Source organism: Choloepus didactylus, chromosome 6 (assembly GCF_015220235.1).
Source record: "Choloepus didactylus isolate mChoDid1 chromosome 6, mChoDid1.pri, whole genome shotgun sequence".
NCBI classification, from domain to species: domain Eukaryota; kingdom Metazoa; phylum Chordata; class Mammalia; order Pilosa; family Megalonychidae; genus Choloepus; species Choloepus didactylus.
Window position 1 is genome coordinate 87,849,923 of NC_051312.1, and position 26,601 is coordinate 87,876,523.

At 38.9% G+C, this 26,601-nt stretch overlaps 1 protein-coding gene across 6 annotated transcripts in view; it reads left to right on the top strand.

The window, feature by feature from the left end:
* The window catches only part of PAAF1 (proteasomal ATPase associated factor 1), a 100,686-nt gene that overhangs the window by 60,520 nt on the left and 13,565 nt on the right, over positions 1-26,601 (top strand). For 5 of the 6 annotated variants that reach the window (XM_037840595.1, XM_037840596.1, XM_037840594.1 and 2 more), the window contains 3 exons: positions 7,126-7,208; positions 22,481-22,563; positions 24,492-24,926. In XM_037840595.1, coding sequence (XP_037696523.1) covers positions 7,126-7,208; positions 22,481-22,563; positions 24,492-24,569 — 244 coding nt within the window. In that variant the 3' untranslated portion in view covers positions 24,570-24,926. Of the gene's footprint in view, positions 1-7,125; positions 7,209-22,480; positions 22,564-24,491; positions 24,927-26,601 lie in introns of those variants that run through there. The other variant, XR_005217491.1, reaches the window with a different exon arrangement.

Here is a 26,601-nt window from a genome sequence, read left to right on the forward strand (position 1 = left end):
ATTGATATTTTCAAATAACCAATTTTGGTTTTGTTGATCCTCACTATTGTTTTTTATTCTCTATTTCATTTATCTTTACTCTTATCTTTGTTATTTTCTTCCTTCTGCTTGCTTTGGATTTTGCTCTTCTTTTTCTAATTCTTTGGGTTTTGCTTTTTTTTTCTAATTCTTTCAGTTTTGAGGTTAGGTCTTGATTTGAAATTTTTCTTCTTTTATTATGAAAGTGTTTAGAACTATAAATTTTCTTCTCAGCATTGCCTTTGCTGCATCCCATGAGTTTTGGTATGTTGTATTTTCATTTTCATTTGCCTCAAGAGATTTCTTAATTTCCCTTGTGATTTCCTCTTTAACCCATTGGTTATTTAAGAGTACATTAATTTCCGACGGAGGGGCAAGATGGCGGCATAGAGAGGAGTGGAAGCTAAGCAGTCCCCCTGGAACAACTACAAAAAACCAGAAACAACTAGTAAATAATCCAGAATAACTGCGGGGGGACAAACGAGACCATCCACTCATCATACACCAACCTGAATTGGGAGGAATGCCCGAGAACACAGCATAAAATCTGTAAGTAAAACCTGCGGAACCAGGTCGGGAGACCCCCTCTCCCATAGCCCGAGCTGCGGAGCCGCATGGTGCCAGAGAGAAGCTCTCTCCCAGCAAGCGAATACAGCTCAGCTGAGCTCCAACTGGGGTTTTAAGTAGCAAGTGTGAACTGCTCACTACAGGTACGCAGCCCCAAAAAACAGACAGAGGCTTTGGGTGACGACTGACCTGGGAGAGCCGGAGGGTCGCCTTGACTGGGTCTGAAGGGGACTATCTGTTTCTTTTTCGGCTCAGTGGAGAAAGCCCCAGTCATTTTAAGTTTCCAGGACTGTGACTCGGGGAAGGGCGGAGACAGCACAAGCAGAGAGAGCAAGACCATTGAAATGCTAATGACCTCCACCTGGGGGCTCTGTCTTCTCTAGAAGGAAAGGGGAGGGGCCCTTTCCATTCAGAACCAGACCCCAGAGCCTGGGGGAACACGGCCATACCTCCTCACACCAGTCAAGAATTATAGGCTAACAGGCGTCACCTGCTGGGCAGAAAAGCACAGTGACCCAAGGCATCAAAGGGTGGAGCAATTTTCTAAGACATACCCGCAGGGAAACGAGATACTGAATATTTCTTCCCTCTGTTCTGGTCTGGGAAAACCTGATTTGGATAAACAAGGAAACCATGCCTAGACAACAGAAAATTACAACCTACACTAAGAAAAACAAAGTTATGGCCCAGTCAAAGGAACAAACGTACACTTCAACTGAGATACAGGAATTTAAACAACTAATGCTAAATCAATTCAAAAAGTTTAGAGAAGATATTGCAAAAGAGATAGAGGCTGTAAAGGAAGCACTGGACATGTATACAACAGAAATCAAAAGTTCAAAAAACCTACTGGTAGAATCTATGGAAATGAAAGGCACAACACAAGAGATGAAAGACACAATGGAAACATACAACAGCAGATCTCAAGAGGCAGAAGAAAACACTCAGGAACTGGAGAACAAAACACCTGAAAGCCTACACGCAAAGGAGCAGATGGAGAAAAGAATGAAAAAATATGAGCAACGTCTCCGGGAACTCAAAGATGAAACAAAGTACAATAATGTACGTATCATTGGTGTCCCAGAAGGAGAAGAGAGGGGAAAGGGGGCAGAAGCAATAATAGAGGAAATAATTAATGAAAATTTCCCATCTCTTATGAAAGACATAAAATTACAGATCCAAGAAGCGCAGCGTACTCCAAACAGAAGAGATATGAATAGGCCTACGCCAAGACACTTAATAATCAGATTATCAAATGTCAAAGACAAAGAGAGAATCCTGAAAGCAGCAAGAGAATAGCAATCCATTACATACAAAGGAAGCTTAATAAGACTATGTGCGGATCTCTCAGTAGAAACCATGGAGGCAAGAAGGAAGTGGTGTGATATGTTTAAGATACTGAAAGAGAAAAACCACCAACCAAGAATCCTGTATCCAGCAAAGCTGTCCTTCAAATATGAGGGAGAGCTCAAAATATTTTCTGACAAACAGACAATGAGAGACTTTGTGAACAAGATACCTGCCCTACAGGCAATACTAAAGGGAGCACTACAGGGTGATAGAAGACAGGAGTGTGTGGTTTGGAACACAATTTTGGGAGATGGTAGCACAACAATGTAAGTACACTGAACAAAGGTAACTATGAATACGGTTGAGAGAGGAAGATGGGGAGCACGTGAGACACCACAAGAAAGGAGGAAAGATAATGACTGGGACTGTGTAACTTGGTGAAATCTAGAGTATTCAACAATTGTGATAAAATGTACAAATGTGTTCTTTTACGAGGGAGAACAAGCAAATGTCAACCTTGCAAGGTGTTAAAAATGGGGAGGCATTGGGGAGGGATGCAATCAGCATAAACTAGAGACTGTAACTAATAGAATCATTGTATTATGCTTCCTTTAATGTAACAAAGGTGATATACTAAGGTAAATGCAGATAAGAGGGGGGGATAGGAGAGGCATGTTAGACACTTGACATTGGTGGTATTGTCTGATTCTTTATGGTGGGCAATGTCCACGATCAACTGTACAAATACTAGAAATCACTTCATGAACCAGAACAAATGTATGACAATACAATTAGAACTTAATAATAGAGGGGCATATAGGAAAGAACTATATACCTATTACAAACTATATACTACAGTTAGTAGTATTTCAACATTTTTTCATAAACAATAACAAACGTACTATATCAATACTAGGAGTCAACAATTGAGGGGGGTTGGTTAGGGATAGGGGAGGATTAGAGTTTCCTTTTCTTTTTTTCTTTTTTCATCTTTCACTTTATTTCTTGTCTGGAGTAATGAAAAGTTTCTAAAAATTGAACAAAAATTAAGTGTGATGGATGCACAGCTGTATGAGGGTACCCAGGGGCAAGTGATTGTACACTTTCGATCTTTGGATAATTGTGTGGTATCTGAACAATCTCAATAAAAATGAAAAAATGAAAAAAAAAAAAAAAAAGAGTACATTAATTTCCACATGTTTGAATTTTCCAGTTCTCTCTCTGTTATTGATTTCTAGCTTCATTCCATTGTGGTTGAAGAAGATATGTTGTATGATTTTCCTGTTTTTGAATTTATTGAGACTTGTTTTATGACCTAAGATATGGTTTATGATGGAGAATGATCCATGTGCACTTGAGAAGAATGTGTATTCTGTTCTTGTTGTATGAAGTGTTCTATTCATGTCTGTTAGGTCTAGTTAATTTAGAGTATCATTGAAGTCTTGTCTTTCCTTATTGACAATCTGTCTAAGTGTTATATCCATTATTGAAAGTGATGTATTAAAGTTTCCTACTATTAATTTAGAACTGTCAGTTTCTCACTTCATATCTGTCAGTATCTGCTTCATATATTTTGGAGCTTTGATTTTAGGTCCATATATATTGATAATTATTATGTCTTCCTGTTGAATTGACCGCTTTAGCAGTATATAGTGACTGTCTTTGTCCCTTGGAACTGTTTAGCATAGCTACCCCAGCTCTTTTTTGGTTACTACTTGTATGATATATTTTTTTCCATCCTTTCACTTTCGTCATACTTTTGTCTTTGAATTTAAGGTAAGGCTCTTGTAGGCAGCATATTGTTGGATCAGACTTTTTTTTACGCATTCCACCAATCTCTGCCTTTTGACTAGAAAGTTTAATTCATTTACATTTTTAAATGTAATTGTATTGAGATATATTCACACACTGTACAGTCCATCCAAAGTATACAATCATTGGTTCACAGTATCATCACATATTTATATATTCATCACCATGATCATTGTATTAGTTAGGTTCTCTAGGGAAACAGAATCAACAAGAGATATCTATAAATATAAGATTTTATAAAAGTGTCTCACGTAACTGTGGGTACGCATGAGTCCAAATTCTGTAGGGCAGGCAGCAAACTGGCAACTGAACGAAGATGTTTGAGGAACTCCTCAGGCAGCAAACTGGCAACTTCGATGAACATGTTCGATGAACTCCTCAGGAAATGCCTTGCAGCTTCAATGAACTCCTCAGGAAACGCTTCGCTGGTTAGCCGAAGAAGAAGTGAAGGTCCTATATCTCCGTCGCTTAAAAGTCTTCAACTGATTGAATTAAGTCTAGCTGATGGCCTTCTCTCATTGTGAAAGATGCCCTTCGTTGATGTAATGAGTCACAGCTGCAGCCAATTGCCTGATGATTTAATAAACCAGCCTTCTGGTTTATTAAGCAGCCACAAATGTCCTTGCAGTAATGGTTAGGCCAGTGCTTGTTTGACCAGACACCTGGGTACTATCACCTGGCCAAGTTGACACATGAACCTAACCATCACAATCATTTTTAGAACAATTGCATTACTCCAGGAAAAGAAATAAAAGTAAAAAAGATGACACCAAACATCCCATACACCTTACCCCTCCCTCTTATTGATATTAGTATTGCACTTTACCCAATTTTAAGACTTACAGTAGAGGTAGGTTAACTAAGACAGTGTATTATTGTCAGAGATAGATATATGGATCGGTAAAATAGAGTAAAATATCCAGAAGTAGATCCATACAAACACGTGCAACTTACTTTTTTTTTTTTTTTTTTTTTGCATAGCAAATCATTATCAAAGATCAAGGCTACTGGTTAATCCATTTACATTTGAAGTCACTACTTATAATACAGGACTTTCTTCTGCCATTTTGCTATTTAGTCTTATGTTTTTTTGTCTCTCAATTCTTCCATTAATGCCTACTTTCATATATATTTGATTTTTTTTTTGTATTGTGCTATTTTGTCTCCCTTCTCATTTTTATCTGGATATATTCTTCATACATTTTCCTTGTGGTAACCACGAGGTTAAAATTTAACATCCTAAATATATAACAAACATTTTATTTGATACCAGCTTGACTTCAATAACAAACACATACGCTGTTCCTATGCCTCTTGATCTCCCCACCTTTTTATGTACTTGTTACAGATTATATCTTTGTACATTGTATGTAAAAAACCATAGATTTATCATTACTTCTTATGCATTTCCAGTTTAGGTCCTATAGGAAGTAGGAAGTGGAGTTACATGCCAATAAATATAATACGATAATAGTATTTATAATTATCCAAGTGGTTACTTTTACCAGAGGTCTTTATTTTTTTTATGCCACTTTGAACCACTGTCTAGTGTCATTTCCTTTCAGTCTACAAAACTCCATTTCACATAGCTTGTACTTCAGGTCTAGTGGCAATAAACTTCCTCAGCTTGTTTATCTGGGAATATCTTAATCTCTCCCTCATTTTTGAAAGACAGCTTTGCCGGAGATAGCATTCTTGGTTGGCAGTTTTTTGCTTCCAGCACTTTAAACATGTCATCCCACTGCCTTTTTGCCTCCACGGTTTCTGATGAAAAATTGGGACTTAATCTTACTGACGCTCCCTTGTACATGACATATTGCTTCTCTCTTGTGGCTTGCAGAATTCTCTCATCTCTGGCATTTGAAACATTGATTATATGCCATGGCATGGGTCTGTTTGGGTTTATCCTATTTGTACTTCCTAGAGAATCTGGGATGTATATATTCATGTTTTTAGTTAAATTTGGGAAGTTGTCAGCCATTACTTCTTTGGATATTCTCTCTGCTCTTTTCTCTCTTTTTTTCCTTCTGGGACTCCCACAATGCTTGATGGTGTCCTACAGGTTCCTCAGCCTCTGTTCACTTTTCTTCTTTCTTTCTTCCTTCTCCTCCTCAGACTGGATGAGTTCAGTTGTCTGATCGTCCATTTCATTGGATCTTTCTTCTGCCTGCTCCAATCTGCTGCTGAACCCTCCCTAGGGAATTATAAATTTCTGTTACTGTGGTCTTCAGCTCTGTTTGGTTCCTTTTCATAATTTCCATCTCTCTGTTGATATTTTCTTTATGGTCATGTTTTCCTGGTTCTCTTTAGTTCTTTGTCCATGTTTTCCTTTAGCTCTTTGAATGTACTGAAGACTAAAAAAATAGTCTTTGTCTGGTATGTCCCAGTTCTGGTCCTCCTCATTGATGGTTTTTAATGCTTTAATTTTCTCCTTTGCCTGGGCTTTTGCTTCCTGTTTCTTTGTATGTTTTGTAAAGTTTTGTTGAAATCTGGACATTCTGTTATTTTGATGATGTGTTGTCACTGGATTTTATACTATGAGGAGGCTTTTGTTCCTTAAGCTTGTATCCAGCTAGTGTTATGACAGAGCTTTCCTTGAATGCCAGGAGCTAACATATACGAAAAAAGAGGAAAATAAAACGCTTTTCCCAATTTTCCTGGATTAACCTGTGCAAATTTTCTTCTTCTGAGCTTATCATAATGGGTTTAGAAAATAGCTTGTAGAAGCCTCCCTGATCATTTCTGTGCACGCCTCTTTTCTTGGGCATGTGTGTGTGGCCCCGGGAATTCCCCTGTTTACATGGTTGCAAGTGTCCTTATTCCTTAGGAAACAGTTTCCTAAGGGTTCCAGGTATTGTACTGTATGTCCTACAGCTGGCAGTCCCTTGCCCCAGGAAGTCACCACTTAACTGCTCTCCCAGGGTTTTATCGGAGAGTTCCAGGAGCACCTTTTACATGCAGGGAAAGTTCTGGTACAGCAAGTCCCTCAGGCCACCAGCAGACTGATTGGGCCAGACATATTCATTCCCAGTGTGTGCACAAGGGTTACTCGGCTTCCTCCAGAACCAGGGCTATGCACATGGGGAGCACAGAGTGGCTCAGTGCTGAGCCATTGAAGGTGGCGGAGGAGCCAGCTAACGCTTCACGAGATCCTACTACATTCAAGGAGCTTTTTTTCTTGCTTTGGTGCTCACCCTGTTGCTGTAGTCCTTTAGTTGTTTTCTGGAGCTTTGAGAAAGATGTTTTTGTCAGTTCTTGCTGGTTGTTCAAATCTTTGTATAATTAAGGTTTTTCTGGGAACAGAAGCAAATGAATGTTTAATTTCCTTCCAGAGCTGTTCTGTTTGTTTTTATGTGGTCAATACTATGTATGGAATATTGTCAAGCATTGCTTCTGAAGAAATGAAAGTAAAATTGCCCCTTTTACTCTGAATCCTAGGGTTCCAGTGCAAGTTATCCACAGATCAGGAGCACCAGTTCTGTCCCTGCTGAATTTCAGAGATGGATTCATTGCTAGCCAAGGTGGGTCCAGAGGCCAATTGAGAGAGTTGGTTCCGTATAATTTAATTAACTACACATGGTTTTAAGTGTCTAATCAGTGTTGGGTTAGGGGCATGGTCTTCCATGATTTTTTGGCACATTGTGCTTATTATATAAGATGTATCATTCTACATTGTAACTGTCTTTATCCCCCTCTAGTCCAAGCTCCTTGAGAGTAGGTACTGTGCTGTATTCATTGTGTTATTTTCAACATTCAGCTCAGTGCCCACTATGTAGTAGGTACTCAGTAAACAATGGTAGAGTAAATGAGTGGGCTCTTAATATTGCAAGACATTAAGAATTCAATAATGAATTAGTTAACATCTCTGTTCTAAAGGAGCTTGCAGTTAGTAATAAGACAGAGGTGTGAATATGTAATTGAATGATAAGTATTAGAGCAGAAGAGTGTATGGGAACATGAGAACAGCTAACTGGTGGTAAGAGTGCTGTCTGAGGAGGCTGCATGGACTAGGTGACATGTTAGCTGATGAGGATTTCCCCAGCTGGAGATGTGAAGATGGACATTTAAGGCTGAAGCTATAGTGTGGGCGCAAAGGCAAAGCATTTAACCAGTGCCTGCTAAGTGGTAGGTATTGCTTGATGTTTTACGTACATGTTCTAGAAAAGTGAGCAGCTTGGTTTAGCCAGGACAAAATATTTAGAATGGAGTTTGGGTTTGGGGTGGGAGAAAATGCATGGAAGAAGGTGGCCATTAAAAGAGACTGTGGGAGGAGGGGCAAGATGGCGGCATAGAGAAGAGTGGAAGCTAAGTAGTCCCCCTGGAACAACTACAAAAAAACAGAAACAACTAGTAAATAATCCAGAATAACTGCAGGGGGACAAACGAGACCATCCACTCATCATACACCAACCTGAATTGGGAGGAATGCCGGAGAACACAGCATAAAATCTGTAAGTAAAACCTGCGGAACCAGGTCGGGAGACCCCCCTCCCCCACAGCCCGAGCTGCAAAGCCTCGTGGTGCCAGAGAGAAGCTCTCTCCCAGCAAGCGAATATAGCTCAGCTGAGCTCCAACTGGGGTTTTAAGTAGCGAGTGTGAACTGCTCACTACAGGTACAAATCCCCAAAAAAACAGACAGAGGCTTTGGGTGAAGACTGACCTGGGAGAGCCGGAGGGTCGCGTTGGACTGGGTCTGAAGGGGACTATCTATTTCTTTTTTGGCTCAGTGGAGAAAGCCCCAGTCATTTTCAGTTTCCAGGGCTGTGACTCTGGGAAGGGTGGAGACACCACAAGCAGAGAACCAGACCATTGAAATGCTAATGACATCCACCTGAGGAGTCTATCTTCTCTAGGAGGAAAGGGGTGGGGCCCTTTCCATTCAGAACCAGACCCCAGAGCCTGGGGGAACACGGCCATACCTCCTCACACCAGTCAAGAATTACAGGCTAACAGGCGTCACCTGCTGGGCAGAAAAGCACAGTGACCCAAGGCATCAAAGGGTGGAGCAATTTTCTAAGACACACCCACAGGGAAACCAGATACTGAATATTTCTTCCCTCTGGGACCTGAGCCTGTTCTGGTCTGGGAAAACCTGATTTGGATAACCAAGGAAACCATGCCTAGACAACACAAAATTACAACCTACACTAAGAAAAACAAAGTTATGGCCCAGTCAAAGGAACAAACGTACACTTCAACTGAGATACAGGAATTTAAACAACGAATGCTAAATCAATTCAAAAAGTTTTGAGAAGATATTGCAAAAGAGATAGAGGCTGTAAAGGAAGCACTGGGCATGTATACAGCAGAAATCAAAAGTTCAAAAAAACAACTAGTAGAATCTATGGAAATGAAAGGCACAACACAAGAGATGAAAGACACAATGGAAACATACAACAGCAGATCTCAAAAGGCAGAAGAAGACACTCAGGAACTGGAGAACAAAACACCTGAAAGCCTACACACAAAGGAGCAGATGGAGAAAAGAATGAAAAAATATGAGCAACGTCTCCGGAAACTCAAGGATGAAACAAAGTATAATAATGTACGTATCATTGGTGTCCCAGAAGGAGAAGAGAAGGGAAAGGGGGCAGAAGCAATACTAGAGGAAATAATTAATGAAAATTTCCCATCTCTTATGACAGACATAAAATTACAGATCCAAGAAGCGCAGCGTACTCCAAACAGAAGAGATATGAATAGACCTACGCCAAGACACTTAATAACCAGATTATCAAATGTCAAAGACAAAGAGAGAATCCTGAAAGCAGCAAGAGAAAAGCAATCCATTACATACAAAGGAAGCTTAATAAGACTATGTGCGGATCTCTCAGCAGAAACCATGGAGGCAAGAAGGAAGTGGTGTGATATATTTAAGATACTGAAAGAGAAAAACCACCAACCAAGAATCCTGTATCCAGCAAAGCTGTCCTTCGAATATGAGGGAGAGCTCAAAATATTTTCTGACAAACAGACAATGAGAGACTTTGTGAACAAGACACCTGCCCTACAGGAAATACTAAAGGGAGCACTACACAGTGATAGAAGACAGGAGTGCGTGGTTTGGAACACAATTTGGGGAGACGGTAGCACAACAATGTAAGTACACTGAACAAAGGTAACTATGAATACGGTTGAGAGAGGAAGGTGGAGCATGTGAGACACCACAAGAAAGGAGGAAAGATAAAGACTGGGACTGTGTAACCTGGTGAAATCTAGAGTATTCAACAATTGTGATAAAATGTACAAATATGTTCTTTTACGAGGGAGAACAAGCAAATGTCAACTTTGCAAGGTCTTAAAAATGGGGAGGCATTGGGGGAGGGATGCAATCAGCATAAACTAGAGACTGTAACTAATAGAATCATTGTTTTATGCTTCCTTTAATGTAACAAAGGTGATATACCAAGGTGAATGCAGATAAGAGGGGGGGATAAGGGAGGCATGTTAGACACTTGACATTGGTGGTATTGTCTGATTCTTTATTCTACTTTGATTTAAGGCTATTTTTCCTTTTGCTGCTTCCTAGCTGTCTTTTTTTTTCCTCTTTCTTTTGCCTCTCTACCTTCTTTGACTCTCCCTCCTGCCTTGTGGAAGAAATGTAGATGCTCTTATAGAGATAATGCTGAAGGTGGTGAACTCATAAATCTATGACCATGCAGAAAACCATCGATTATTTACTTGGGATGGAATGTATGGTGAGTGAACAAAACCATATTAAAAAAAATGGGTTGATGACAAAACCTCGAGGGCTATATACTGAGTGAAATAAGCCAGACACATTACGACAATTATTGCAGGGTCTCACTGATAGGAACTAATTATAATATGTAAACTCATAGACATGAAACATAAGGTACCAAGATATAGGACTAGGCTTAAGAATGGGGAGTGGTTGCTTAGTATGAGCAGAATGTTCAATTAGGATGAACTTAAGTGTTTGGAAATGAACAGGGGTGCTGGTAGCAAGATGTGAGAATAACTAACAGTGCCGAATGGTGTGTGAATGAGGTGGAAAGGGGAAGCTCAGAGTCCTATATGTTACCAGAAGGAAAGTTGGAGGTCAAAAGATGGGAATGTATAAAACTGAATCCTATGGTGGGCAATGTCCATGATCAACTGTACAAATACTAGAAATCCCTTCCATGAACCAGAACAAATGTATGACAATACAATTAGAAGTTAATAATAGAGGGACATATAGGGAAGAACTATATACCTATTACAAACTATATACTACAGTTAGTAGTATTTCAACATTTTTTCATAAACAGTAACAAATGTACTATATCAATACTACGAGTCAACAATTGAGGGGGGTTGGTTAGGGATAGGGGAGGATTAGAGTTTCCTTTTCTTTTCTTTTCTTTTTTTTTCATCTTTCACTTTATTTCTTGTCTGGAGTAATAAAAAGTTTCTAAAAATTTAAAAAAAAAAAAAAAAAAAAAAAAGAGACTGTGGATTTTTATAGGAGTGAGTTGATGAAGAGGGCTGGACTGGAGGGCCTAGAGAGACTACCTAACTTGAGTATTTCAATGTCTATTAGTTAGGATGTTGTGGCTTTTAAAAACAGATTATCCAACTAAAACTGACTTAATAATTAGAGAAGTGTACTGTTTCACTCAACAAGGAGTCCAGGTGTTAGACATTTCCAGAATAGATTAATTTAGTGTTTCAAAACAAAGTCAACAGAGGAAACTAAGGAAACTTGACAACTTAAATCATTGTGGTTTCCTGGATTGGATCCAGGGCATCAAAGGAAAAGGAAAGATGTTCTGAAATCTAAATATATTATGGAGGTTAGTTAATAGTAATATCCCAGTGTTGGTCTCTTGGTTTTTGTTTGTTTGTAAATTTTAAACTTTTTATTTTGAAATAATTTCAAACTTACAGGACAGTTACAAAAATAATAGAAACCTGAAACAGAGAACTCCAACATATTCCTATCCCCCCAAATACCCAAATCCACCAATTTTAACACTGCCACATTTGCCATGTCATTCTATCTATCCATCTATCAATCCATTTTCTGAACACTTGAAAGTGGTTTGTATACATCATGCTTCTTGAACACTTAATACTGCCATGTACATTTCCTAAGAACAAGGATATTCACTTATGTATCTACCCTTAAGTGCAGTTATCAAGTTCAAGAAAGTTAACATTGATATAAAGTTTATGGTCTATATTCCAATTTTTTTCATATGTCCCAATAATGTCCCTTTGAGCCTTTTCTCCTCCCTTGACAGATCCCATCCAGGTTTGTGTTTTATCTTTAATTGTCATTGTCAATTTAGTTGCCTTTTTTTTTTTCCTTAATTGTGAGAACATATACACAACATAAACTTTCCCATCCAAACCCCTCTGAAGCATACCATTCATTGAGATTAATCGTATTCACTATGTTGCGGTACCCTCACCACCTTCTATTACTAAAACTTCCCCATCTTCCTAAAAAGAACCCTACAGCCATTTTGTCTTAACTCTCCATTCCCTCTGCCCTCTGACCCTCTAATTTCTGTTTCTGTGAGCTTGCATATTCTCCAGTATGTTCTTTGTAGTTACCACGGGGCTTAACAGTATAATGATCTCATTTGCTTTGATGCTAACTTAACTTCAATAGTATACGCAAACTATTCTCTGTCCGCCACCTTTAAGTTGTTCTTGTCACAAATTACATGTTTATACTTATGAGTTCAAAAGCATTTATTTATCTTTATGTTTTATGCATTGGCTTTTAGACCCATAAGGGGTAAAAAGTAGAGTTACAAGCCAAAAATACAATAGTACCAGCATTTATATTTACATTTGTTGTTACCCTTACTGGAGAGCTTTATTTTTTCTATCTGCTTGAATCTATTGCATATTATCCTTTCCTTTCAACCTGAAGAACTCTATTTAGCGTCTCTTATAGGGCTGGTTTAGTGGTATGAAGTCCTTCAGCTTTTGTTTACCTAAGAATGTCTTAATCTCTCCCTCATTTTTTTAAAATTCAGTTTTATTAAGATTGTTCCCATACCATACAATCATTCAGAGTGCGCAGTCAGTTGCCCACGGTACCATCATACAGCTGTGCATCCATGATTCCAGAAAAGAAATAAAAACAAAGAAGAAAACTCAAATCCTCCCATACCCCTAACCACCACACCACCTCCAATGTTGACTCATGGTATTGGTATAGTACATTTGTTACTGTTGATCAAAGATTGTTAAAATACTACTAACTACAGTACATAGTTTGCAATAGGTATATTTTTTCCCTATATACCCCTCTATTATTCTAGTTATAGTGTCATACATTTGTTCTGGCTCATGAAAGAAATTTCTAATATTTGTACAGTTAATCACAGACGTTGTCCACCACAAGATTCACTGTTTTAGATATTCCCGTATTTTAACCTCCAACTTTTCTTCTGGTGATATATGTGACTCTAAGTTTCCCCTTTCCACCACATTCACACACTGTTCAGCACTGTTAGTTATTCTCACAATAACATGCTACATCTCCTCTGTCCATTTCCAAACAGTTAAGTTCAACCTACTTAAACATTCTGTTCATAATAAGCACCCAGTCCCCATTCTTTAGCCTTGTTCTATATCCTGGTGACTTACATTTCATGCCTATGAGTTTACATATTACAATTAGTTTCTATCAGTGAGACCATACAGTATTTGCCCTTTTGTGTCTGACTTATTTCACTCATTATAGTGCCCTCAAGGTTTCTTCATCAACCTGTTTTTTTGGTTTTTGGGTTTTTTTTGTTAGTTTTTTAAGACGGTTTTGTTCACCCACCATACATTCCGTCCTAAGTAAACAATCTATGGTTCCCTGTATAATCACTTATTTATGCATTCACCACCATCACCACTATCTATATATAAGGACATCTCCATTTCTTCTATAAAGAAGGAGGAAGAGTCAAAGAAGGTAGAGAGACAAAAGAAAAAGAAAAGAAAGAAAAAATGGCAGCTGAAAAAAGCAACAAAAGGAAAGATAGAATTAAACTAAAGTACAATTAAAGAGCCAGACAACATCACCAATGCCAAGAGTCCCTTACCCCTCCCTAATATCCCCCTCTTATAGGCATTTAGCTTTGGTGTTTGCCTTTGTTACATTAGAGGAAGCATAATACAATGTTTCTGTTAACTATAGTCTCTAGTTTGCATTGATTGTATTTTTTCCTCAATACCACCCCATTTTTAACACCTTGCAAGATTGGCATTCATTTGGTCTCCTTCATGTAAAAACATATTTGTACATTTTGTCACAATTGTTGAGTACATTAGGTTTTACTGAGTTATACAGTCCCAGTCTTTATCTTTCTTCTTGCCTTCTGATGTCCCACATGCTCCTAATCTTCCTCTTTCAACCATACTCGCAGTCATCTTTGTTCAGTGTACTTACATTGTTGTGCTACCGTCACCCAAAATTGTGTTCCTAACCTCTCACTCCTGTGTTTTCCTGTCTGTCTCTAGTGCTCCCTTAGTATTTCCTGTAGAGCAGGTATCTTGTTCACAAACTCTGTCATTGTCTATTTGTCAGAGAATATTTTAAACTCTCCCTCATATTTGAAGGACAGTTTTGCCGGATATAGGATTTTTGGTTGGTAGTTTTTCTCTTTCGGTATCTTAAATATATCACCCCACTTCCTTCTTGCCTCCATGGTTTCTATTGAGAAATCTGCACATAGTCTTATCAAGCTTCCTTTGTATGTGATGGATCGTTTTTCTCTTGCTGCTTTCAGGGTTCTCTCTTTGTCTTTGGTGATTGATAATATGATTATTAAGTGTCTTGGCATAGGTCTATTCAGATCTACTCTGTTTGGGGTGTGTTGTGCTTCTTGGAGCCATAATTTTATGTCTTTCTTAAAAGACGGGAAATTTTCATTGATTATTGACTTTATTATGGCTTCTGCCCCTTTCCCTTCTCTTCTCCTTCTGGGACACCTATGGCATATTCACTTCCCTGAGACGTTGCTCATGTTTTTCCATTCTTTTTCCCATCTTTTCTTTTGTGTGTAGGATTTCAGGTGTTTTGTTCTCCAGTTCCTGGGTGTTTTCTTCTGCCTCTTGAACTCTGCTGTGTATGTCTCCATTGTGTTTTTCATTTCTTGTGTTGTGCCTTTCATTGCTTTAGATTCTGCCGGTAGTTTTTTCAGACTTTCGATTTCTACCTTATGTTCACCAATGTTTTCTTTATATCCTTCATCTCTTTTGCATATCTTCCTTGAACTTGTTGACTTGGTTTTTGATATGATTTAGCATATTTCTTTGAAAATCTTTAATTGATTGTTTCATTTAAGTGAAACAATATCTCAACTCTTTTTTTTATTAAATTAAGTTTTATTGAGATATATTCACATACCATACAGTCATCCATGGTGTACCATCAACTGTTCATAGTACCATCATATAATTACGCCTTCATCACCCCAATCCATTCGTGAACATATTCTTTACACCAGAAAGAATAAGAATAAGAATAAAAAATAAAAGTAAAAAAGAACGCCACAGTCACCCCCCCCATTCCACCCTATTTTTCATTTAGTTTTCGTCCCCATTTTTCTACTCATCCATCCATACACTGGATAAAGGGAGTGCGATCCACACAGGGTTTTCACAATCACACTATTACCCATTGTAAGCTACATTGTTATACAATCATCTTCAAGAGTCAAGGCTACTGGGGTGGAGTTTGATAGTTTCAGATATTTACTTCTCGCTATTCCAATACATTAAATAATAGTGTGTAAGAATGTCCATCAGAGTGACCTCTCAGCTCCATTTGAAATCTCTCAGCCAGTGAAACTTTATTTTGTTTCATTTCTCATCCCCCTTTTGGTCAAGAAGATGTTCTCAATCCCACAATGCCAGATCCAGATTCATCCCTGGGAGTCATATCCTGCATTGCCAGGGAGATTTACACCCCTGGGAGTCAGGTCCATGTAGTGGGGAGGACAGTGAGTTCACCTGCTGATCACTTCTATCTTAATTGAGGTGTAAGTTTGTTCCTTTGACTGGGCCATATCTTCGTTTTTCCTAATGTAATTTGTAGTTTTCTGTTTTCTAGGCATCTGGTTTCCTTGGTTACCCCAGTTAGATTTTCCTACACCAGACTGGGTTCAGGTGTCAGAATGGGGCTATATTCAGAGTCAAGTTTCCCTGAGGGTGTATCTTAGAAGATTGACAGACTTTCCTGTAAGGCCTCTAGCCACTGTGCTTTTCCTACCCTGCCCTGCAGGTGGCGGCTGTCAACCTGTTGCTCTCCCCTTGTGTAAGGTGTGGCCCCTTTAATTCTTAGCTTAATTTGTTTCTGTTTTGACTATTTTTCGCTAGGCCCTGGGGTCTGAGTTCTGGGAAGGCCAGCCCTAGAGTTGGGCCCCACCTCCTTCCTCTTAGGGAAGATACACCCTCTAGGGAGTTATATTCTGATTTTGAATAGCTCCTTTGTCTCTCTGACTCTGTTATCTCCACCCCTCTCTGGGTCAGAGCTCTGTGAACTGAAAATGGCTGAGGCTTTCTCCATTGAGCCACTCAGGTTTAAAGAGAGAAAAAGGGAAAGAAAGCCTCCTTTCAGAGCCAGTCCATGGCCCCCCAGTTTTGCCCATCGGTCAGATAGAGCACCCGGTCTTCTGGGCTCTTTCCTAGGATACAGGTGTTTTCTGGCTCTCCAAGGTCAGTTTATTAAAAGCCTCTGTATTTTTCCTTTTTTTTCTTTTTTTTTAATTATTTTTCTGCCATCAGCCCCACCTCCTCTCCACTGGGGTTTGTCTATGTTTGTAGCTTGTATTCAGCAGTCCACATTTGTTAATTAAAACCCCAGTTGGAGCTGGGCTGAGCTATATTCTCTTGCTTCAAGAAATCTGCTTTATCCCTCGGTGAGGTCCTGCAGCTCGGCCTGCTATGGGGGGAGGGGCTCCCGGTACGGGTCTGCAGTTTTTACTTACAGATTTTATGCTGCGCTCCCAGCCATTCCACCCCATGCACGTTGGTGTACAATGTGTGGACAGTCACGGTTGTCCCCCACAATTGCTCCAGATTATTTACTAATTGTTCCTGGTTGTTTATTAGTTGCTCCAGGGGACTAACTAAATGCCACACCTCTCTATGCCACCATCTTACCCCTCTCCTCCATAATTTTGGAAAGATAGCTTTGCTGGACATAGCATTCTTGGTTGGCAGATTTTTGCTTTCAGCACTTTAAATATGTCATCCCACTGCCTTCTTGCCTGCAGGGTTTCTGATGACAAATTGGGGCTTAATCTTGCTGACACTCCCTTGTATGTGACATATTGTTTCTCTCTTGTGGCTTTCAGAATTCTCTCATTATCTCTTGCATTTGAAGTTTTGATTATAATATGCCATGGCATGTATCTGTTTGGATTTATCCTATTTGTACTTCCTAGAGCATCTGGGATGTATATATTCATGTCTTTAGTTAAATTTGGGAAGTTGTCAGCCATTACTTCTTTGAATGTTCTCTCTGCCCTTTTCTCTCTTTTTTTCCTTCTGGGACTCCCACAATGCTTGATGGTGTCCCACAGGTTCCTCAGACTCTGTTCACTTTTCTTCATTCTTTCTTCCTTCTCCTCCTCAGACTGGATGAGTTCAATTGTCTGATCTTCACATTCACTGGCTCTTTCTTCTGCCTGCTCCAATCTGCTGTTGAACCACCCTAAGGAATTTTTAATTTCTGTTCCTCTGGCCTTCATTTCTGTTTGGTTCCTTTTCATAATTTCCACCTCTCTATTGATATTTTCTTTGTAGTCATTTGTTGATTTCCTGGTTTCCTTTAGTTCTTTGTCCATGTTTTCCTTTAACTCTTTGAACATATTGAAGATCATTTTTTAAAAAATCTTTGGTATGTCCCAGTTCTGGTCCTCCCTATTGATGGTTTTTAATGCTTTAATTTTCTCCTTGGCCTTGGCCTATTTGTATGTTTTGTAAAGTTTTATTGCAAGCTGGACATTTCAATGTTTTATGATGTTATTGAAATTTAGACTCTGAGCTATCTGTTCCTTAAGCTTGTATCCAGCTAGTGTTATGACAGAGCTTCCTTGATGCCAGGAGGTAACACACCCACCCACCCACACACACACACACAAAGGAGAAAAAGAAAACGCTTTTCCCAGTCTTCGCGGATTGACCAGTGCAACTGCTGTTCTTTAGAGCTTTTCTGTTCAGTGAGTTTAGAGACTAGCTTGAGGCGAAAGTGTAGTAGCTGCCCTGACCTTTTCTGTATATTCTTGTCTTGGGCATGCTTATGTGACCCTGGGATTTCCCCCCTTGGATATGGATATGAATGCCCCTTTTCCCTAGAAAACAGTTTCTTCTCAGTACCAGGCACTGCACTGTATATCTTACAGCCAGCAATCCCTTGCCCCAGATAGTCACCCCCTGACTGTTGTCCCATAGCATTCTGTAAGTGGAACTCTGTGAGTTGCGTTCTACATGCAGGGCAAGTCCTGGAATGGCGAGTCCCTTAGGCCACCACCAGATAGATTGGGCCAGACACACATGCTTCCAGTATGTGAACGAGGGTTACTCTGATCCTTCTGGAACCGGGACCAGGGATCCACAATGGGAACACAGGTCGCCTACAACTGTACCGTGAGGGGTGGGGGAGTGGCCAGCCAGGGCAGTACGAGATTCTACTGCTTTTAAATAGCCTTTTTTCTTGATTCAGTGCTCACCCAGTTACTGCAGTCCTTTAAATGTTTTCTGGAGCTTTGAGAAAGATGTTTCTGTCAGTTCTTGCTTGTTATTCAAAGCTTCTGTATGGGGCAAGCCCTAAAGTGTCTCACTCTGCCATCTTGATTGGAGTGGGGCCTGGTTTTTTAGTTTTGACAAATACACCATGGTAATGTAAAAAGATTACCTTAGGAGAAACTGAAGCTGGTTGATGGGCATATTGGAACTTTCTGTACTGTTTGTAACTTTTCTGTAAATCTAAAATTATTCCAAAATGCACAGTTCATTTTTTAAAAATCTGTTAAAAAAAACAACCAAAAGATTTATCAAGGAAAAAGAAGAAAAACAAAGTAATAAATCACATTTCTTCCTGTCTTTTGATTCGCTCCCTCGCATGCTGGATTTTGTCCACAGGCTTGTTTCCTTAGGGTCACAATGCAAGAAACCTGTAGCAACTCTTATCCTCCCATAAAAGTGGATACTCTTACCCTTTTTAAGAATGAGCAAAATTTCCTCAGGAGCAACCCAGCCCACATGCTCTCATTGGCCAGAATAATATCATTTACTCATGGCTAAGGGGGTGAAATTACTTTAATTGGCTTTGGCTAGTCAAGATTTACCCCTGGTTACCAGTTACAGGAAACGGGTGGGATTATGTTAATAAGGAGAAAGCAGGAGAATAGTGGTTGGTAGGTGGCCAGTGGTGTCTTGATGTCCATGGCTCTTTCTGTGATATAGATCCTTTCCTCCCTCTCACAACCTGTGCCTTATTTCCCAGCTCTTCTCCTTCAGGATTCCCAGGCCATAGCAAAAAGTAACTTGGACTCTGTGGACCTATTTTTCTAGCACTCTGTGCTCTCACTCTCTCTCAGCTTCTCTGTCTTCCCCATGAGTTGACACTGGTTTGGTGATGTAGCCATCCTCTGTTACAGAACCTTAAAAAGAGAACAGCTGGCATGATCCTTTTACTTTTATTCCCTTTGCTGCCAGATTTCTGTGATGAAAGTTTTGCTGCCATGTCACAGTCTTCTCTTGAGAATTCCCTGCAGTGTGGTGGCCTCCATTCCCATCTCTCTACTAAAACTGCCTTCTTGAAGACCATCAATGATATCCTTCTTGCTAGATCTAGTGGCCTTTTCTGTGTACAGGCCTGTCTCATGCACTAGTCTCTAAGTTTCTTTGAGGCTGGACCATGTCTTCTTCATCTCCTTTTTCCCAGCCTTGCACAGGACTGAAAACATTTAGGAAATGTTTAATGAATGAGTGTGTGAACACATCATCATCTTTCATGTGGTCTCTTGAAATGAATTCTGTCACTATTATTTCCTTCTTAAAAATGTTATCTCTTTGACTTCTGTGATACTATGTAATTTCCTGGTTATTCTCTCTCTCCAATTACTACTCCTTTTCTTGGTTTCAGTAGTAATCGTGAGTGCCTAGCATGATTCATGTATCAAAGGTTCTCAAATTGTTTGTTGAGCTTGAATCCTTTTGCTATCCCTATTATTGTTGCCATCCCTAAACCAGAGATATTTCCTGAGTACAGTTTTTGTCTTCCACCTTTTCTTTCTCCACACTTCCTCCAGGACTGTCTCTTCTCATGATTTCAGCAGCTGTTTCTTTGTTAATGACTGAAATTCATCACTTCAGCACTGACTTCCTAGTTAAACTCATTTTATTGGGCAATGGCCTGATGTGGAAACTGAACTAAGCTTAAATCCTCACTCCATCAGTTACTATTAGATTCAACATATGAAATTTCTAATATTTGACTATTTTTTACTAAGTTCATGTGGTTCAACCTAATAGCACTATGACCTTTGATAAATCACTTCACTTCTCTAAGTATCAGTTTCCTTACAGATAAAATATGTAAAGTACTCAACACAAATTAGTCATTCTATAAATGATTGCTTCTTCTTACTCTTGCTACTACCCTTTGCCCTGATAAACCCTCCTAAGAATTGTTCCTTATCATCATGTTCCAGTGATAAGGCACTCATGCATGAAAAGTAGAAATTATGCCTCAGGGCAAGATATGTTGAAGTATCAAAGGAATAATAAATGATATGAGAGATTGATGGTGAAAGATTTTATTGTATGGGATAGAGAGAAATGGCTTCCTGTAGGGAATGGGAATAGAGCTGGAACTAATCAGGAAGGTAAGATTTCCATATAGAAATTTAAGAATGCAGAAGAAGAGCTATAGTAATCAAACTTTTTTTGAGAGGAGAGGAAAGAAACTCAATAGTAGGTATCACTTTTCCTTGCTGAGTAATAACAGTAAGAAACTGATGAGATTGTAGTTGGTTTCCCACTCAGGCTTAAAATAAGATTTAAGATAGGGAGCATAGGTATCCAACCTAGCCATATTTTGGCACACATGGACCTCATGTTATTTCAGTGGCAGCTGTGAAGTAAGCTTAGTATCCCTGAGAACCAGCAGGTAGGCCACCTAGGCCCTCTGCATTTTTTCCTCCCCCTGCCTCACCTTTAGGCTGTTTTATTGAATATTAACATTTGTATTACAAAGGGAGGTATAAGTAAGAGGAAAGGTGGCAGGTGGAGAAGAGCTAACTCATGGCTCCTCTACTTTCTGTATCTCTATTCTACTGGAAAGAACACAAAGGGGATAAAATTATAACTCTGTTTGCAGAGGACAAAATTAAGACCATTATGGGAAAGTTATCAGGAGCCACTTTTTAGTTTAACATAAGGTAAAGCTTTTTGCTGCATAAGAAAGAAGTTGGCATTGAGGTGGAAGCACCCTATCTCTGGAGGTGGACAAGCATAGGCTGGTTGGCCACTTAGCAGGGTGCTGTGGAAGGGGTTCTACTAGTTTTGAAGTTGGACATAAATGATCTTTGAGGTCCTTTGGAATTCTTGGATTCATTAGTGAGGAATTAAAATTGCCAGATGAAGTGATTTTTTTTAAGGCGTTTTATTATGGAAATTGTCAGGCATATACAGAGGTAGAGAGAATAGCATAATGCACCTAAGATACTCATTATCCAGCTTCAACTAGTCTAGCATGTAGCTGATCTTGTGCCATCTTGTTTTAACCCACTCCCTTGCAATCCCTAGCCCTCATAATATTTTGAAACATATTACAGACATCATATTATTTCATCTGTCAATATTTCTATGTATGTCTCCAAAAGATAAGGATTCTCTTTTGGAAAAGATTACTTTTAATAATAATGCAAGAAAGTTTAAAGTATTTCCTCCTATATGCTATTAGGTGGAATATAAATTAATTAACAGATGATTTGGAAAATGTTTTTTTAGCAGATTCCAAAAAGTTTTAAAAGGTTAATTAATACCTTTTGATTCTTTTCCAGGGTTCTATACAAAGTTATAACTGTAATGCAGGAAAATTTGATGCATATATGCTCTCAGCCGTGTGAAATAAAAATTTGTGCAAAAATGATTAGAAAGTACATCAACATGTTAACAGTTGTTCTCTTTGCATAGTAGATTATAGGTGATTTTTACTTTTCTGTTTTCTTCAATGAGCATGTGCTATTTTCATATTAAGTAAAACAAAACCAAAAAAAAATCACCCTATTAAGCAGTTTATGGATCATCCCAAGTTTCATTTGTACATGCTGTTCTCAGAAAATTGAGTTTAAGAATTAGATATATTTTTAATTCTCTTGTTATAATTTTTCTTCTCCTCCTAGTGTATGTGGTCAAGTTCATAGATTGAGGAATAATTGGGGAGTCTAGATTTTTCTTAAGGAAAACATTGTATAGGGAAATTCCCTATTAAAATACATTTTCTAGGACAAGTATGCAAATATATGTATAAACCTGAAGTTGATTGCTCTATCTGTGTCTTTAGCAAGAATTGCTAATCAAAGACAACCTTCCTGCCTACTGAGCTTGGACTTGTCTCTCAAATCCTCCCCAGTCCAGCATTCCAAACAGCCACTCTTGGTCATTCCTAGTTGGTCCACAAAATAAAATCTGCTTGCTGTTCTGAGTCTCAGTACCATCTTCTTAGGCTAGTGATCTTCAGAAATAAATCAGAAGATTGAATTTTTAACTCCTTTGGGTACAGTTTTCTCTTCAGTTTCTAAATTTCCTTTCTTTCTTTTAGGTGATGGAAGTTGTTTCATTGTCCAGCAAGACTTAGACTATGTCATTGAGCTCACCGGGGCTGACTGTGACGCTGTGTACAAGGTACAGGCCTAAGAGGAGACCAGGCCCATGAGATTCTCACCCAGGATCTAGATTTTGAGGGAGCTGAATCCAGCTCACTTGTGGTGACTGGGGGTGATAATTTTTATTTCATAAGCAGAATGTTGTGGTGGAAAGAAATAAGGATTTTAAGTCAGAAGTGACTTCATCAGTTACTGGTTCTAAAAACTTGAAAAATCACTTAACTTCTCCAGTCTTTCAACTGATCTTTAAAGTGAGAATAATAATGAGATAATACATATGTTCCGGTTTGCTAATGCTGCTAAAATGCAAAACACCAGAAATGGATTGGCTTTTATAAAGGGGGGTTTATTTGGTTACACAGCTACAGTCTTAAGGCCGTAAAGTATCCAATGTAACACATCAACAATCAGGTACCTTCACTGGAAGATGGCCAATGGTGTCTGGAAAACCTCTGTTAGCTGGGAAGGCATGTGGCTGGCATCTGCTCCAGAGTTATGGTTTCAAAATGTCTTTCTCCCAGGGTGTTCCTCTCTAGGCTGCAGCAGCGTCTGGGCCTGTGTGGCTCTTTTTAAAGTACTCCAGTGATCCAATAATAATCGAAGCTAAATGAGTGGAGCCACACCTTCATGGAAACATTCAGTCAAGAAGTCAAACCCTAATCGCAGTTGGGTGGTCACATCTCCATGGAAATGCTCAATCACAAGGTTCCAACCTAATCCACACCAATACGTCTGCCCCCACAAGATTGCATCAAAGATAATGGCGTTTTGGGGGACATAAAGCATCCAAACTGGCACAGTTTCTGAAAGCTCTTTGTAAATTTAAAGTATTCTAAAAATATTAGCTATTATTATTTAAAGTTTAAGACTGAATCATTCATTTGATTAGAGTAGAAAGAGAACAGTGAAGGGGGAAATAATATTTATTGACCAGACAGTATGCTGGATGTTTTCTATGTATTATCTCGTTTCATTTCTGTTACCATTCCTTGAGGTGTAGATATTATTATCCTTATTTTTTCTTATAATTGAAAAATTTATACAAGGAATATATACCTACAAAAACTCAAACAATACCAAAGTATACAGACTTTAAAGTATCCTTTAAGATCTCTTTAGTGCCACTCCTCTCTCCAGAAGTAATTAGCATTAACAGCTTTGGCATATATCCTCCAAGGCTGTTTTTGGAGACTACACACTTATATCTTTGTGTTTTATGTATTTATATAAATAATATAGTTTTACCTTTTGTTTGTACATTTTGGGGATTATTCTGTAGGTATTACCCTATTACTTTCTTTTTGTTGTACTTAACATCTTGTACTCTTTCCAGGTAAATGCATATAAATATACCTCATTTCTAAAAATTCCTTCATACTCTTGTATATTGTGAATTAACATATAATTTCCATTTTATAAATGAGGAAACTGGGGCCCAGAAAGGTTGACAAAGTTGCTCTAGGTCAGGCAACTACAAGGTAGTAAACCTGAGATTAAGCTAATTTCAAATTCATACTATTCCTGCTGTGTTAGTGGTTCTTAACTTTATTTGATGAAACCCTCCCCAGAAGAAAGGACACATATTCAGAATGTTTTTGCATGAAAATGTATGAGGTTCAGGATACTCAAGCCCATTTATAGACCATCTTCTCTCTAGGTTCAGACCATCTAAGACACCAAAGCATGCATTAACATCAGTGGGTTTGTTCTCCACTTAGGCCAATTAGTTTCTCTATTCTGTAGTCTCAAGTGCACCCTTGACCCTGGCCAGCCATTTTGTAAATACTTATCATGGATATAATTCTTCTCTTGTCTTGTGAGTCAATAAAGCTTCTCAGATTCCCTTGGCTTCTGTGGACTAATGGAGAACTATGACCAGGCTCAGGCTCTTTATTTTTAATGTAAGAATCTCAGACTTCTTTTAAGGTGTGAACTCTTTTGTTCCAGGTAGCCACATGGGAGAAGCAGATCTACACTTGCTGCCGAGATGGTCTTGTACGACGCTATCAGCTTTCTGACATCTGACCCCTTGGAAATCCTCAGATAGTGAGAATATCACTCTTGATCAACAATGAGCTGAAACATCATCAGTCCTTCCCAAGGACTATGGCCCTTTATTGTCCTTGGCACAAGAAACTTGGCCACTCTGGTCCATGAGGAACCATCATCCCATAATGAGAACTGCTTTGAACTGAGTAAGAAGCTCACCTGTGCTCACTGCATTTGCCCCAATTTACTTTTCCATGTGTAAACTCACCCCAGCAACCCAGGGCAAGGGGATGGGTGCTTACAGTTTGATCTCACTATAGTTGTGTTATGTATTTACAAGGACCAGAGAACTAAAGCCTGTTCTCTGCAGGAAATAAAGGAAATGTGTTTGGAGGAGCCTGAGTTTGACAAACTCTGTTAAATACTCTCACTCCAGCAAAAAGTCATTCAAGCCAAAGGAACTCCTTTCTCAGACACTCCTCACTGGTGTAGCCACAGAGAAGGACTTTTTGGCAGTAGCAGTGAATATCCCATTAGCAACAGCCTAGGAGAAATTTGGAAGAAAATGGGATTTAAAGTTCAGATAAAATGTGTTCAAGCTTCTGCTATGACTGTGGGCAAATCACTTCATCTCTTTAAGTCTCACCACCTCTTAAAAGGTAAGTGAATCTGACTGAGGAGTTTTCTGTGATGCAGGACTCTCAGTGCTAAAATTGGGGCTCTCCTGGGCAAATTGGCTTGGTTGGTCAGCCTGTATACAGGTGAAGAAATGGAATCACAATCATGGTAAAGGCATTGGTTGTAAAAGTGTAGTTCTTGGACCAGCAGCATCAGTATCACCTGGGAACTTTTAGAAATAGGAATTTGGGGGCCTTAACCCAGACCTGACTCAGAAACACTATGGATGGGCCCAGAAATCTGTATTTTAACAACCTTCCAGGTGATTCTGATGTATGCTAAAGTTTGAGAATCACTGATCCAGAGGAAAAGATGTTGAAGGGCACTTCAGGCTTGGCTGGAACCCAGAACTCATAGGATGGAGAGGAGATGGGGCTGGGGAGGTTTGCAGAGGTTAGCAAGAGAATAATGACATGGTCACCCTTTCCCTAAATATAAAAATTGAATCATAATGTATGTATTCCATGGTTTATTTTCATCTCGTCTCTCTGAGCTCTTTCCATCTCGGACTGTTAGACCCACCTCATTCTTTTTAACAATTTCCAAACTATGGATACCAAATTGTTTACATTTTAGACATTATTAGAGGTAAAATTTCTTGGAGGATGCAAGACAAGCTAGGACATGCAGGGTAAGATTTGGATTTACTTAAGGCGAGGAAGGTTGTCTGGGTTCTTAAAGTTATATCCTCATGTAATCCTTATAACTACACTGTGACATATAAGGGGTAAGACTCAAAGATGCAGTGATTTGCCCAGGGTCATAGCAGGAACTTGAGCACAGTTTATCTTAACTTTAAATTCCATTTTCTTCTTCAAAATCCTGTTGCTTATGCCTAAACCAAAATGTGAAAATACAATACTAAAATTCATTAAGTATCTACTCTTTTTGGGTGCTTTATTTCTATATTTAATACTCATAACATTCTTTAGAAGTAAATGATATTGGTCCTGTTTTACAGACAAAGAAATTGAGGTTCAGGAAATTAGGTACCAGAGCCAAAGCTATGATTTAGACTTTATTCATTGTTATGATTTGGCCTTTAGGCATTGTCACTCCAAAGCTTATGCTCCTTTCACTACACCTTGTAATACAGACAGGTAGCAAGGAACTTCTGTGGCAAGACCAATTTGATTTTTTTAATGCAATTTTGAGATATATTCACACACCATATAATCCATCCAAAGTATATAATCAGTGGCTCACAGTATTATCATATAGTTGTGCATTCATTACCACAATCAATTTTAGAACATTTTCATCACTCCAAAAATAATAATAATTTTAGAAATAGAGAATACCCAAAACATCCCATACCCCTTATACCCCCTATTATTTATATATTTTCTTGTCTTTATTTTATTCTTAATCTGCCCATGCAATTTGATTT